Source organism: Cucurbita pepo, chromosome LG02, assembly GCF_002806865.2.
Source record: "Cucurbita pepo subsp. pepo cultivar mu-cu-16 chromosome LG02, ASM280686v2, whole genome shotgun sequence".
Lineage (NCBI taxonomy): Eukaryota > Viridiplantae > Streptophyta > Magnoliopsida > Cucurbitales > Cucurbitaceae > Cucurbita > Cucurbita pepo.
Genome location: NC_036639.1, coordinates 5,274,566 through 5,290,625, shown reverse-complemented (window position 1 = coordinate 5,290,625; position 16,060 = coordinate 5,274,566). Strand labels below are relative to the sequence as shown.

Genomic DNA, 16,060 nt, shown 5'->3' with positions numbered 1-16,060 from the left:
CATGCGATTTTGTTGGTTCAAGTTGCTCGCAACTAAGTTAGCCTGGTTGGTCGATGGCTTCAATTTGGTCTTTGAGACTTGATCATCTATTTGAATCATTCTCAGAGTTCTAATTCTTCTTTTTCATATTTTTGTTCATCCTTGAACATGATGCGTAGATTTCACAAGCAAAATTCAGAAATGATCTCACACACATGACCTTCAAGTAGCAGTAAAACTTGTTTGAAGAAGAACGTGACCTGCAAAATAAAATAAAAAAATCTATACATTGATGTGTTACTAACCACACATTGATTTGTTACTAACCAGTCACACTCAGATGGGTAAGTTACGTTTTAACTAAATGTAAGTGTAGCAAATTAGTACTGACATTTTTCAGAGAGAGAGAGAGAAAAAGCAATCTAGTGCAAAAAAATTAATTAATATTGAACTATTGGCTATTGACTTGACCCTTCTTCTCCTATAAATTAAAACAAGTATCACATTTGCTATCTTCACCACAGACTGTTCTATTGGCTCCCTATTCCCTTTCTCTCTCTCTTCTCTCTCTCTCAAACAGCTTCTTTTGAGTTCATCTTTTAGAATTTCAAACAACTTCTCTGCTCAGTGATTTGGGGATTCTTGTTCTTTCAATAATCTTTCAGGTAATTACATAGATTTGAACTCTCTAGCTTTTGATTGATGTTATAAAATCTTAATGAATTAGCTTATAATAGTTTTTTTTTTTCTTCTTAGTGAACTTTTTCACTCAAATATCGTCAATCATGAATACTTCAAGTTTTGAGTTGGAGAAAATATAGTATCTTTACCTTCTTCATCGTAGATTCAAAATTAAGGGAAGGGAAGAAAAAAGGGGGGATAAAGGCCTCATAAATATGCATGATATAATGACTATGCATTTTTGTTTGAATGTCAAGCTCAAAGTGCAGCAAATAATGGTGAAAGTGAAGAGGTGAAGGCAAACATCGTAGATTCAAAATTAAGGGAAGGGAAGAAAAAAAGGGTTGATGTTGACAGAAGAGAGAGAGCACAACCCAACCATTGGCTTAAGAGAATCTTTGCCTTTGTTGGGAGTGTGCTCTCTCTTCTTCTGCCACCTTCTCCTCCCTCCCATCTTCTTCCAATGCTAATGCAATTACTTGTGCAGCTCAGATATTTCTATGGTTTTACCATTAGAAGTTGTGGACATAAATATATCGAGTTTTCATACCTTGCATGGGTGATGCCTTTGCTCTTGTCTAAATATCAAGCACTTGCTTCTTGATTAACCTGCATCCCACAAGGACTTCTAGTGGGACAAGAACACCTACAACAAAGAAATAGTTTTACATAATGTGGAACTGTAACATAAAAAATGGGAGAAACTGAACAAGTAAACAAACCTGTCAAAGCAAATATGGCAAGGGGAAAATCTGCTACACTTTGACAAATCCATGAATTGTGTAGCACTTGCAACTTGATTTGCTATAGAAGTGGCTCTCATATTTCCTTGTGCACTAAATGTACTCAGTCTTCCATCTGAGCTTCGGTTCTAAACTAAATACCAAATTCCTATCTAAAGAACAAATCTTGAGTTTTGGAGTTGTTATTTGTGATTGTTCTTTCTTTTAGTTTGGGGATAACATTGTTTTTCAAGCAATGTACTTATTATGAGGAAAAAGAAAACGAAGCAAGGATTCTGTTAAAGCAAGAACAAGATGAAATAGAAACCCAGTTCTCATCAGCTGTGTATTGAATCTTTTGGGATCCATTTATACATCCAAAATCTGCTCACACTATGAATTCCTCCGACATTCACCAACCCAGGTTACACAACTTATGCCTGTACGGCATTAAGGTAACCCATTTCTTTCTCTAGAATATAATCAAAAGTTGTCTCTTCATGTTGGAACAATCTCATCTACACTTTAATCCTCATTAGAAAAATATAATAAAAAATAAATTGTACATAAAGAAGTTATGTTAGGAACGAGCGCTTTACACCTACATGTTGGCAGGTTAAATTCTGCTTTCTACAGGACAGACTAAATTCTCCCCCTACCCACCCCAAAGCAAAAGTAGGCAAGGTTAACACGAAGAATTTACTACAGGCATTTTCCCCAACTTTTTCGTCGTCGAGGTCTCCAGTCACGAGGGTGGTGGGAACGGGGTTTTATAGCTTATTTTGGTTCTAAGAAATTGACCCTACGTATGAAACAGCCTAGTTGTACAATAATCGCTCAATTTAGCTATTGAGAATATGGAGTAACAAGACACTAAGCACCTGATCAGCAATTCCTTGCGAAATTATTCAGCAAGATCTGCCACAAAATATAGCACTCCATTTAATAAACAAACGATAATCAATAAACAATTTATTGAGACATGGGATACAAGGACTGCACAAATCCTAAATCTTAAATGGGAACAATAATCAATTTAGTAAACAAACGATCATGCCTTAAGTAGAAGGGGAGCTTTTTTATTCACTATTTCCACAACCCAGAAATACTTGCACAAATGCTAGAGTCGACATAATATAGATAGACCTACTTTACTAACAACGATCCTCAAATACCAAGAACGTCGAAAATGAGTGAGGTTACTACTGACTTATTGACAAACAAAACAAAAATGATAAATCACAATATTAAGTTCAAGTCAGAAAAAACGTAGTTTAATCGAAACATACCTAGGCGAGTGTCTTGTACAAACAGAAGGGGAATGTTTGAGTTGCAGATAAAATCTATACACATTGTGAAGGTTCAGACTATTTCAACTGATGCTTTCGACACAAGAGAACTGCAAAACAGTTAAACTAACTCAGCATTTATTAAGTCAATAAAGTTTAAAGGAGCAACCATCTTTACGCATTAATTTTCACCTTCAGCTATATCACAAAAACTTTTAGGTGGAAAGATAATTTCTGGATTTAGTTTTTGCTGGGAAGCAAAAAGGACAGCTAAACGATCCTTACTGCATAAGAAAGTATGAAGATATTAGTTCCAACACAAAAATGGAAATTTTGAAATGGTCTTCACGACCATCTTTAACAAAAATGGATGCTGGGAGAGATGGACGCAATAAGAAATGTAAAAATGTACTAAATTGAATTAACGGAGTTTAAATCACATTTGTTATTTCCTTATTTGAAAACATCAGACCGAGTTACAAACCTGGCCCATGATGGAACAAATTTATTGTTTTGTAGGCCATCATCGCCATCGCCATCCTCTTCGTCTTCATCATCAGAAGCTTTGTAAGGAGAAATCTGATATGATTGTTCTGTACTTGTTTCGGAGATTCTATTTTCCATCACATTTTCAAGTGCCTAAGAAGATTGTAAGTTTCAGATGAGAAAATTATAAGACTTACGAATTGGTTGTCAAGATTACAGTCATATGAAGCTCAAATGAGAGCAGGAAAAATCATCCAAGCAAAATGACAAAAAATCTTCTTTAATCAAGAATGTTAAAGTCTACAAAGAAATTGGACTTCCTAATACCAAACATCTAAAAGTTGTATTACAAAAAGTCCACCAAATACTCAAGCAATCATCCGAGGACAGACTCACCAGCACAATTAATGTTGGGTTGCAGTTAGCATGGAAAACAGTTTTTCTTCCATGTACTAGTTCTCAAGGAACTTTAATTGTATAAATAATTTACTTTCCCAATTTTAAGTTACATATGATAGAATAGATTTGAGCATTAAACAAAAGTCACTACCAAATAGTGTCTTGAAATTCTTACTTCAATTAGATTTCCAGGTTCCAGTGAGATTTCCTCTTCAGATTCCCACAGAATTTCTAGATGAATTAGAATTATTTTTCTTTGGATATAGCCATGTACCAAGATACAGCAAGATCAATATTCAATAAAGATTTAATTTTCAAGTAAAATAAATTCCATGTTTCTTATGGTTTCCGATCTAAAACCAACTGGAAGCCTGAGGTGTTATATATATATATCCTATGATAATTTCAAATTCCAACAACCATCTAGAAGCCAAAATTCATTCAGATTTAGCTCTAAATTGCCTTCAAAAGGTTTCAATGTGGTGTCCTCCATCTATTCTCCCTTGAAAACTCATGACTTTTTATCTAAAAAAAATCATGACATTTTCAGGAAGACTGGTGAGGAAAATGGAGGGTAACTTGCTAATTGTTCATTCCTATTATTGGAAATATAACATTTCACACTAAATCACGTCATCGATTTTGGAAATTTGCAGTCACAAAAGCATTTTACCTCAGCCTCTAGAGAACCCACACTTGTTGTGTGCGAATCCTCCACAACAAAGCTTGCCCTTCCAGCATCGCTTGTAGAAGAGGCCTTGGACTCTATAACTGACAGTTTGTCAAAGTTGTCATGTCCACTTTCCTTGTCTCGTTTGTCAGTCCCATCCCTGCATCCCTTCCTGTCACGTGGTTTTTGGTCCTACAGAAGAAAATAATAAGCTTTTTTTACCTTGCAAACCCCATGAGCACGAGGAAAGTTCAAATATTTTTCACATATAGCATCTTACATTGGCTTGTGGTTTCGCTTCCTTATTCTCTTTATCAGATTTTAACTTCCCACCATGTTCTCGTAATCGCCTCCTAACTTCTTCAACACGCATTCTTTTTCTTTCTTTCTCCTTTCTCTCTTCTTCTTCCCTCTGTCTTTTCTTTGCTGCCATATCAGCCTCCTTTTTCTTCCTTTCTTCCTCTTTCTTCTTTCGCTCTTCATCTTTCTTTTTTTTCTCCACTTCAATCTGCCTCAAATTCTCCTGTTCCATTCTTGCTCTTTCAAGTTTCAAGGCTTCTTTCTTCATTTGACGTTCATTTTCTTTCTTTTCTGCAAGGCGTTTTGCAGCCTCAGCAGCCTCAATGGCCCTCACCTTAATATCTCTCTTCCCTACAGGAATGCACAAGTTTTAAACATAAATTACAATTCAGTACAATACTTGGAGCATTAGATACACGCTATTCAAACTATGTACTACAAATAATAGATAAAGTTCAATGCCACGCCAAAACAAAATTCTGATAGGCTGCAAGTGTTAAGCACAAAAGAAGGCCAAAGAAAAATACAAGCGTACAGGTTATGAGAGAAAATTAGTTGGCTATTAGCAATGGCCAACTTTGTCTTTTGAATGTGCATGCTTAGTATTTATAATTCTGTCAGGAAGGACGTGCATAATGGAAGGAAGAGAACAGGGGAATAAGAGAGTGGAGCAGCAAGGAAGGGGAATGGTATTGGTTGGAGAGCGAACTCTTAAATTTTCACTAACAGTTTGTCAATTCAGTAGCTAGTAATGGAAACATATCAAATTCTTGAGATATTTTTACATGTCAATATCCAAGAATGTTAAGGTTCATAATCAATCCATGTATTAATATTTGAATGCCGGATATAGTAAAATATAAATATATATACCTTTTAAAATAGTTGGAGCTTCTCTTTGTTGGAGAAGAGGAATAAAAGAAGTCACATTGGACACAATATTTTTATGCTTGGACTCATTTTCAGAGAATCGAGGGCCTTCCTTTCTGAAATTTTCTTTACAGGATAAATCTGACCTGCTAAATCTATTATAAGATGATCTAGTGACTCTCTTAGCTCCGTTTCCTACTGGCAGGATATCATGATTCACGGCCTCATTCAAATATTTCCTCTTACTGCTTTTCTGAGTTAGATTCTCTTTGGTTCTATTATGAGTCCCTGTGTTGCTGAGTTCTGTGTTTAAAGATTCTAAACTCAATCTATCAGTAAACCTTGCAGCTTCAGAAACTGTAACCTGAACGCTTTCATTTTCTGTAATGTCAGCAAGTGGTACTCGCTCTTTAGATCCCATATCCTTTGAAAAATCATCATCAACCTCATCTGTGTTCTCGGCTTCTTCACTAATGCAAGGAAGCTCTATATTCTGGCTGCTTCGTTTTCCAGAACTGGAAGAATTCAATGAATTTCTATCCAAAAACTTACCAAATGGAGATGCAAACGGCTTCCTGACCTCACCAGCTGAATTACTGCTAAAGCTTTGTAGACAATCAGAAAAAGACCTCCCATGAGGAGAATAGATTACTTCTCTATTCAAGAAGTTACTACCATCCTTCAGTAGGTTATTTTGATCATTCATCAGAAGGTTACTCCCCAAGTCCATGCTCTCTGGTAGACCATTAGGAAGAGAATGGTACAAGTCTGTCACCTTATTCAACTTAAAACTTTCTAAAGATGAGGATAACGGGCTGTTTATACAGGCAGATTTACAAAGTTTCTCCAATATGCTAGCACGTTCTATCAGACACTTCGAAAGATCTAACTTGTCAAAGTTGATTCCACCAACAGAAATACATGGCTGTTCATCATCAGCCTGCATTAGGAACCTCTCTAGTGCAGGCTTATCCTTATCTGCACCACGATAATGAGAAGTTTGGATATGGGGAGTAATAAGCGAGTAAGAAGTAAGTTTTCCATTTTCCTCTTCGCCTTCAGTTTTCCCGGTATCAGCAGGAAGTTCACTATCTCCAAATTGAAAATTTTCTTTTGTATCCAAACTTTGGTTCTCTAGCATAACATTTTGCAACATTGTGCCTCTGCTATTGCTCCCGAACCTAGAGAGATCCTGTAAGTCATGCACAAAGAAACAAGATCGTGTATGAGAAGTAAATAGAAAAGGTAGAAAGGAAGGGGAAGACAATCAATCAAATTCCTGGCTTGAACTTTATTACAAACTGATAAGGCTACCTTTTAGTGAACATTACACCCTATTAAAAGTAAACAAAGAATGACCACTTCCATCATCTCGCTTCCTAACTAGGTCCATGCTTTCAGAAACAATATGCAGAAAACAATATATTAAGAAGAATGAAAGCAAATTTTGTTATGAATAGGAAGAATTATATTCACATTATTCTATAGAAGCTTTTGCAATAAACATATGCGATATGCTTATTATTATCAATGTTGCACTACGTAGAGATCAATTACCTGAAAACAACACGGGTGCTCACTAGTTCCATTGTTATCCTTCAAACTTAAGTACACCAAAATGACAGCTTTAAACAATCCCAAAAGTATGTGCTTATGTGCGCTTCACAATTAAACTAAGCCACCCCATCTTGTCAAGCACTACTAGCTCAGGTGCTTTACATAAATTGTGATTAAATTAATTCAAGAGTGGAAAACATTGTTTCTTTACTTATCAAGATAGGAAAACTTAAAATAGAAAGAAAAGGAGAAAAAATGCTGGGTTTCCTTTGTTTAACTCACCCAACGTACCCTCTTTTTTCTTTTTTTAGATGCAGAGGAACATGAAAATAACTAAACTGAAGAGGAAGATACAGAAAGCTATAAGTCTAATGATAGAAAATATAAAAGATTACAAGTTTAATGTAGAAAAAAAAAAAAATTGGAAGGCTACAAGTCTAATGATGGAAAAACTGAGGTCGGAACCTACTTGGGGATGACTGGTTTTGGGTCTGCATTGCAACTTTGTAGTTTATTTTTAAAGATTGTGTAGACTCTAAGCATGAACAGTGTTTTCATTAGTCAATCTGACAAGGCCTGTTCGATAATGCCTCATTTCATGTTTTTCATTTTTTGAAAAGGAAAAAAAGTGTTTGGNTTTTTTTTTTTTTTTTTTTTTTTTGTGTGTGTGTGTGTGTGTAAGAAACCACGCCTCTGAAAGAATATACCAGGGCATAAAAAAATAAGCTCCAACAAAAAAAAGAGTCTAACTTTAACTACAAAAAAGACTTGAATCCAAATGAATAAGACCAAACTCATAATTACAAAAACATCTGGTGATCGAAGTCCATAAGAAGGCGTGAAATCTAACCACCTCCCAAACTTCCTAACCCGATCTCTCAACTTCTCTAAAAAAAAATTATTATTCGTCTCAATCCAAATGCCCCATAAGATTCATAGTTAACTTTTTCTAATCCCTTCATTTGTAATTCAAAAAAGAAAATGGACAATAGATGTGTTTGGCTGACTTCTTATTCTCTAAACTTTTATACAACAAAAATGAAAGTTTTACTAGAAATATAATTTTTTGAAATTAAAAGGTTACAAATTATATTTTCATTTTGAATTTGTTATATTTACTAAGAAGTTTATAACTAAAAATATTTTTTATATTTTTGAAAAGTTGGAAACAAGCAGTTTTTTTTTTTTCTTTTGGTTCAAAATTTACTTGAAAATGATAAACAAAAATAGTTACCAAAAAAAAAATCTCAATAACTAGAAATAAGAAAACGAAAACAAGAAACGGAAATGTCATCAAATGCCTCTTATTTGCTATATCTCATACATCATGCAAGTTTCTCATATTATGTGTCTATATGCATACTTTATTTATCGTGTCCTTCAAGCCTTCTTCATTTTTTTGTTTCTTTTTTGGTGCAACCAGCAATTAACCCTAAGGGATATTGCAGTTGACATTAAAAAACACAAACAAGAATAAATCTTCCGTTCTAATATATACCTCTTTGGCTGTAAGCGTAGATGAAGATTCAGACCCCTGCACTATGTGAGCTTCCTTTTCCAACTGCAATATTTCTACAGGGCTCATGTTCACATTTGGTTGTAGGTAACCTTCTTCACAAAATGATAATCGTTGAAAATCGAGGACAGGTTTTTCATAGTCAAATTCCTGCATCAATTTTTTATCTACAGGACTCCTGTTGATAACTTGAAGTTTCTCATTCCTCAAGCTTAAAGATGCATCAATACTGTTCTCCAATTGCAGCTCAACCATTCTCTGGTTTTCATGAGAACTAGATGCCTTCGAAACTGAGCAGAAAGCTTTTAACTCTTTTACTTTTTCTGCAGTCTGGCACTCTGTTGATGTGCAATGAGGGTTACCATTAAAGTCCCCAATGTATCCCTCAAAAGAATCTGAATCTTTACACTGAGATACGCCTGAACTTTTCAGTTTCTGCTCCAAATTACTATCCCTTTCACCGGCGGAAGGAGCACCAGGAGCCATGACCATGAGATCTCTAAACGTTTCTGTGTCTCTCATCAAAACTAATGCATCTTCTGTATCCACGTGTGGGATCTCAACTACATTTTCATGGGAAAACTGAAAATTTGATGTTCCATCTTTCAAAGAACTATTTTGTTCAGAAGGTTCATCACTTTGCAGCAAAGAACAAGCAATTACTTTTTCATGACCTAGCAGTGATGTGTCATCAGACGAGAGAGAATTCCCATTTAAATATCCTCTGTCTTGGTATCTCTTCTCACTATGAGATTCAGATACACCTTTAGAAGAATCATCTTCCTTTCCTGAGTCTACCTGAATCTGTGGCACAGGCACGGGAAGGGATGAATTGCATTTTCCTTTTTTATTAACAGCCCTCTTGTCATCCAGAAAAGTGGAGGGCTTCTTACCTGATGTTTTCTCCCTTACTTCCATTATAGGTGAACTGGAAATTTTCTCTAAACTAGACTGTTCTGCATTATTATCAAAATTATTGTCCTGGGTCGTGCAGCCTCCTAGTCCTTCTTCATGGCATTCAATATTGACCGATGTAGGTCTAGACAATGCCAACGGCTCACTCACTTGATCAGAATGTCGTTTTGAACTTCCAACATGACATAAAGTTCCATCTTCAGAGGAAAGGCATGGAGGATTATCCGCATCCAGGGAGCTATGTTGCATCCCTGATTGTTGAGCATCGCTAAATTTACACTCCTGACTCCTGATATGTGTTAATATTTCTTCTTCACAGCAGTCCATATTATCGGATGAAGATTTAGATAAGTCCAATTGCTCTTCCACTTGAACAGAATGCACTGTTGAGTTTCCAATGGGACATGATCTTCCATTCTCAGAGTCAACATTCGAAGAATTATCCACATCCTGGGAGCTGTACTGCGACCCAGACCCTTGGGCACTATTAAGATTACATTCCCAATTCCTACAATGTCCTAAAACAGTTTCTTCGCAGCATTCGATGTTGGCAGAAGAAGGTTTAGACAAGTCCAATAATTTTCCATAGTCGTCTGCATCTAGGTTGCTATGTTGTGACCCAGATTGTAGAGCATTATCAAGATTACATTCCTGGCTCCTGCAATGTTCTAATAATGTCTCTTCACGGCACTCAATATTGCTAGACGACGGTTTAGGTAATTGCTCGTCCACTTGATCAGAATGCAATTTTGAGCTTCCAGGACACGCTCTTTCATCTTCAAGGGAAATGCATAAAGATTTATCCTCATCCAAAGAGCTACATTGCAACCTAAACTGGTCAGCGTTATCAAAATTATATTCCTCACACCTGCCATACCCCGACCCTTCCTCGCAGTAATCAATCTTTCCAGACAAAGGTCTACGCAAGTCGAATTGTTCATTCACTTGACAAGAATCCTTTGTTGAACCTGCAGCTACGCATAACCCTTCATCTTTTGAGGAACTCTTAAAAGAATTATCCACATTAATAGAGCTACTTTGCAACCCAGGGCTTCCAACTATTGTAATTTTATCAGAGCAAACAGAGATATCCTTCTGCTCGCAACAAACATTAGTTTCTTCTTCTGCAGAAACAATTCCCTTACAGCTACTAGATGGCTTAACCAACTTTGATTCATCTTCGAGATCAACTCGCAGCAAATCAATAGCAGATCCCGTGATCCCACCAGCAATGCAATCATCCTTGTCCTCACACCTTGATCGACACCTAGCGGATTTAACACTATTACGCAACTCTAAAGCCCTTTGCCTAGATTTAGATCTGTGTAACCGTGCCAATGACAGAGTAGGATCTTGAAAATTTTCTGAAACTACGCCTCCTCGACCTTGAGGAGAAAAAGGACTCGTGTCATGATAAGGGGCATAGTTTAGGGCAAAATCAGCGTCACTTATGTTGCACTGTGGTAAAACAGATGACCTAATTCCTGCGTCAAAATCATCATTTAAAGAAACAGCTTCTTCATTTGACCTATGCCGCAACTCCTCCCACCTGTCTGCAACCAATCCCTCGTTCAAACTAAAATGTGTCTCAAGCGGCGACCGCGGGAACTCAACTCCAGAAACAAAATTCTTGTTCACTTCTGCAACTTCGAGAAACCAATTGAGCAAAAAATGACGCAAAATGAGGCAATTTCTTGCTTCAATATACCTAACTAACCATGGAGCATAAGAAATAAAAAAATTATGAGAAGAGTAAGAAGTTACCTTCAAGATGCGAAATGGAGGGAGGAAGAAAAGACGAGTGGAGCCATGGCGGAGGAACAATTCCATCGATAATGAGCTTGGACGCGAGGTGTTGATCGAAGAGATTGGATTGGTGCTTGGCCTGGTCGATGATCCACTTCTTCGTCTCGAAAATCTGCACGAACAGCTTCTCCATCGTCGCCATGCTTCAGAAATTGGCCATGAAGAACGGTTGGAGTAGCAGAATTGGGTTCACCGGGCAACTGAATTCAAATTTTGTGCACGTTATCTCTCCATTCCGAAAAAGTCCTTTCGCAAATAAAAAAATAATTAAATTAATACTTTTACAATTTAATTTTTTAATTTTTAATTTCATATATAATAAATCTGAAAAAATAAAATAATTAACTCGATATAAAATTAATTTTATATTTACTATATCATATTATTTTTATATATTACAATTTAATTTTATGTGTTTTAAGTTTCATACTCGCCCCTCGTCTTTGCACTCGTCACCACAAACTCACGTACCACTTGAAAAAACAAGTTGTCGGGTATAAGTATAGAAATATAGTCAGTAATTAGCTCTTTTGTAGGCTTTTAATTAACACTATTCTCGGGTTAACCCGATATCTATGTCTCGACCAGACTCGACCTGCACATGCGTCAATGCCCTATTGCGTCACTGTCAACTTGTAGCAAAAAAAAAATGACTCAATCAACTCGGTTTAACAATTTTGACACTGTGTCCTACGTTTTTTACCCTTTTGGAGCCGATTTTGACCCTAAATAAGATAATCGAGATCATTATAATGCCTTATTTCACAAATTTAAGTTGAATTATATTAGAATTGTGAAATACTAGCAAAAGACGATGAACGACCTAATAGAAAATGATCTCCGACAACATTTGGAGCAATTTTGAGGAACGAAAGCTTAGCAAACGCGAATTTAGGAAAATGTCGGCTAAGGCCAAACAAGTAAGTGGTCTTACTATAGGATAGGTTAAACCAATGCTTGACGTATGACGACACGTGCCTAGTGGCTTCCGCACGTGTCTGTTATGTTTATGATGTCTTTATGATGTATGAATTATAAAATGATGTTTTACGATGATTATGATGTGTTTATGATAACTTTGAATGATATTGACGATGCATCCTAACATGGCGACGTTGGATGATGTTATTCCTTAACATGATGTTATTTTCCATAAAACATGTTGTGAAACATCGGAAGGCACTCGGTCGAGATGTTTCGTGTTTGGTTTCGTTTTGACTGCTTATTTAGCTTTGTTGTTAGTGATTTTGTGCCTCGTGGAGCTTAGAACTTGAAGAAAATGTATCTTCCATTTCTCGATCTTTTTTCAAGGTTGAAGTTCATCACTCTCGAGTCAGTCAATATTCATTCGTGTTCAAATCACCATATTCTAACATCATTTCTTGGTGACCTGTCTTTATTTGATGGAACAAATTTTTCTTTTTTCCCTTTGTGAGCGTATCTTAACTCACTTGTCACAATCGCACTTTTGATAGCAACGAACTTGCAGTTGTGCAGCACTCACTTACCAACAAGAAGTGAGTTAAGTCAATTCATTATTGCGTCGCCTACGGCCAAGCGACGTATTCTCAAGCCTCTAGCCCTGGTTCAAGAATAAAGTTTTAGAAAACGGGGAAGAGAGTTTTGAAAGTTGGTGTTATATGTGATGCAAGCAAAAAAGGCAACAACAACGGCTTACAGCATATAACTATCGGGTAGGGAGAAGTTGACAATTAATTCATAGTAAAAAAATGAATCTCAAAACCCGAGATCAAGACACAAAACTACATAGAAACCAAAGCCTCACTACCCGAAAAAGACAAATAGGAACAACTCAAACGTCCTCCCAACCAGGACAAGCAACGAGCAACTATATCAATTTGAATAATATTTAAGATAGTACACGAGGGCAATTGGCAACCGACCCGTGAAGTCGAAAATTTTATTCCCATATAAGAATATTTGCTAAAACCACCGCCACATCAAAATGCGGTAATAAACGGTAAGATATTTGTGTATAATAAAATATCAAATATGATATATATGATAAACTATCACTCAGTACTAAATATCCTCTGGCCTCCAAACATGACACTAACGACGCTCACCCTTACTCGTCTAGCAAGTCTATGCTAACGTAATGTCGGTCGAGAAAAATGTGGTGGCTAAAACATCTCCGACACGAAACCCGAGTCCATACTACCCAACTAAAACGACAATCAAAGAACAAGTGATCCCAAGATTCAACATTGCCACTCCAAGACATGTGTCAAGACATGAATTTCCAATAAAATTAAGAACATTCATACCAAATTAGAGATACCCATAAGAACACTTTCACTAATCAAACACTGATTAGCAAATCTTTGTCGATAAACATGGCGGTGGTAAAAGCATACTCTGTTTCTTCCACTCGACACATGTCTTCCCCCACCGCATGCCGTTTTCAAGAATCACCCAAATCCCACTTCGTTTATAAATCTCAATCCCTCAATTTCTTTCAATCCCCACCGATTCATCATGTCTCCGGCGAAATTTCTGGCTCTGGTTATCGTCTTCCACCTCAAATCCGCCATCACCGCCGCCGACGACGCCTCCATGCCCACACCGACCTCCTGCGAGAACTGCGCCCTTTGTCAATCCGCCTGCCGTCCGCCTCCTGATGCACAACCACTATCACCGCCGCCGCCACCGCCGCCGCCAATTGCAGAGCCAGAGCCACTTCCGGTGCCGGTTCCCCCGGGGAACTGTCCTCCCACTATTGTTCAGTGCTGCCAGTTTATGCCGCCACCGGCACCGCCGCCGCCGAATGGTAACAATATATATACGCCGTTTTATAATGAGTCGTGTTCTTCATTTTTGAAAGGTGGGTTGGTCTCTGTTTTGGCCCCTGTTTTTGGGGTGGCCGCCATTTTCTGAAGCTTCTTGTTTGGTTGTTAATAAGATTTTAAATTTGGGTTCCATGGTGGTTTTGGTGGTGTGTAGTGTAAAAATGTTATGACCTGAAATTCTCCAGGTGATTTGGAGAAGATGATCGACGACTTTTTGTTGACTTTTCAAATATATGAATGTAATAATGGATGGTTTCTTGTTCTATGTTGCGGTTAAATGTCGTGTTTTAATGTTATGACACGTGTATCATGATAAGTCATTTATCTCCGTACGATCTAGAAACGTGAGCCTGCACTAGTCTGATGAACTAAGCCCAAGGATCTATACGAGCTTATCTAGTGGGTCCATGTGAGCACGTGTGGGTCGTGTGTGAGAAAGTACTGCACGTACAACCCTATCTAGACTGAAAGGCAGAACTCAATGTTATGTCATGATGGTTTTTACAAAAGGATAGGTTCCACTATGCTTGCAATGTGTATGCATTTTCCGACTCTAATAGCGGGATTACTTACTGAGTATTTCTTAAAATTCTCATACTCAAGTTACATTCTACACTTATTTTCAAGTAAAGGGAAGACCCCTATACGAATGATAACACGCTGTAGAGGCTATGAAATCAAAGTTAAGATAATTGCATTTATGTTTAAACTGTAGCCCTTAGGTTGATCGTGGCGTTTTCGTTACTTTGAACTTATTGGAAAGTTTCCGCTATTTTATTGACATTTACTTTTATTTGAAATGGATTTTACCGACATTTAAGTCCATGTCATTGTATATAAAAATGTTTTAAATGAATTTTATGCTCGTACTTGCAATGACGATCTTATTTTGATTAGAAAAATATATGGGTATTTTTTTATATAATTATTTAATTTAATAAAAGAAAGATCCAAACACTTGTTTTGTGGGGGAGAAACTTATAGGTTACAAAATGTAATATTTGAAAAAATGACAAAAGTTCTTAATTTTAGGTCTTATCTTTTAAAAGTTATGCGGTGAATAAGATGCCTAAATCACAAAATTCAATACAATATTAACATTATACTTTTTAAATTTATTAAATTAAATTATTAAAAAAAGAATATTGAAAGCAATAACCTTTCTAGAAGCTCGTATGTTCGAATTTCTACGTTATCTAAGATTAACTTAAAAAATTACCGAGAAAATACATCATTATTTACGAAAACATTTTTTTCCATAATTTGGTGTCTTATTTTTGTTTTTTTGTTTTGTCTTATCGTCAGTAATTTTGGTCGATCTTTGATTCATTATACTCTTTAACTGTTGGATGATGAAAGTCCGGTATCGACTAATTTAGGGAATGATCATGGGTTTATAAACAAATAATACTCTCTCCATTGGTACGAGGCCTTTTGGGGAAGTCCAAAGCAAAACCATGAGAGCTTATGCTCAAAGTAGACAATATCATACAATTGTGAAGAGTCGTGTTCGTTTAACATGGTATAAGAGTCATGCCCTCATGCCCTAAACTTAGTCGTGCTAATAGATTGGTAAATCCTCAAATGTCGAACAAGGACTCCAAAAGAAAAGAAGTCAAGCCTCCTCAAGGCATAGTAAAAGGTATTAGAGTCCTGCCCTAAACTTAATCGTGCTAATAGATTGAATTTAGGAAATGATCATGAGTTCATAATCAAGTAATACTCAATTACCTCTTCCTCACTCCCGTGATCTTTAACCTTGCACTAACCCATGTTTTGGACTCTACGATTCCCTTTGCCATCATTAATAAAGAAGATACTAAATCTCGATCTAAACGCGATATATATGAGTTACAAAGGAAAGTCGAAGAAATGGATGACTACAAAGAAATCAATGGAAATGTCGCCACTCAAGGAGAGTAGCTACAAAGAAATCTACCTAAGGAGCTACGGAAATATCACCTAAAGATCTTCTCTTCCTTTCTTCGATGTCGAGATGTGAATGAAATGGAAAAATACGAACCAAAGCATCTTAATCATACATGTGGTCTAAATTTACA

The 16,060-nt window shown here is 36.6% G+C and overlaps 1 protein-coding gene across 3 annotated transcripts; it reads right to left on the bottom strand.

The window, feature by feature from the left end:
• Window positions 1-1,888: 1,888 nt before the first annotated feature.
• Window positions 1,889-11,413, bottom strand: LOC111788516 (titin homolog). Of its 3 annotated transcripts, XM_023668852.1 has the most exons (10): window positions 11,149-11,413; window positions 10,453-11,030; window positions 8,452-10,413; window positions 5,400-6,588; window positions 4,507-4,877; window positions 4,230-4,418; window positions 3,156-3,310; window positions 2,864-2,955; window positions 2,672-2,781; window positions 1,889-2,300 (listed from the first exon to the last, which is right to left on the bottom strand). In XM_023668852.1, the coding sequence occupies exons 1-9, from the start codon at window positions 11,330-11,332 to the stop codon at window positions 2,750-2,752; spliced, it is 4,752 nt and encodes a 1,583-aa protein (XP_023524620.1). In that variant the 5' UTR covers window positions 11,333-11,413; the 3' UTR covers window positions 1,889-2,300; window positions 2,672-2,749. The 3 variants fall into 3 exon arrangements, with proteins under 3 accessions (XP_023524620.1, XP_023524618.1, XP_023524619.1); XM_023668850.1 differs by having other exon boundaries at window positions 8,452-11,030; XM_023668851.1 differs by having other exon boundaries at window positions 8,452-11,024.
• Window positions 11,414-16,060: the final 4,647 nt, after the last annotated feature.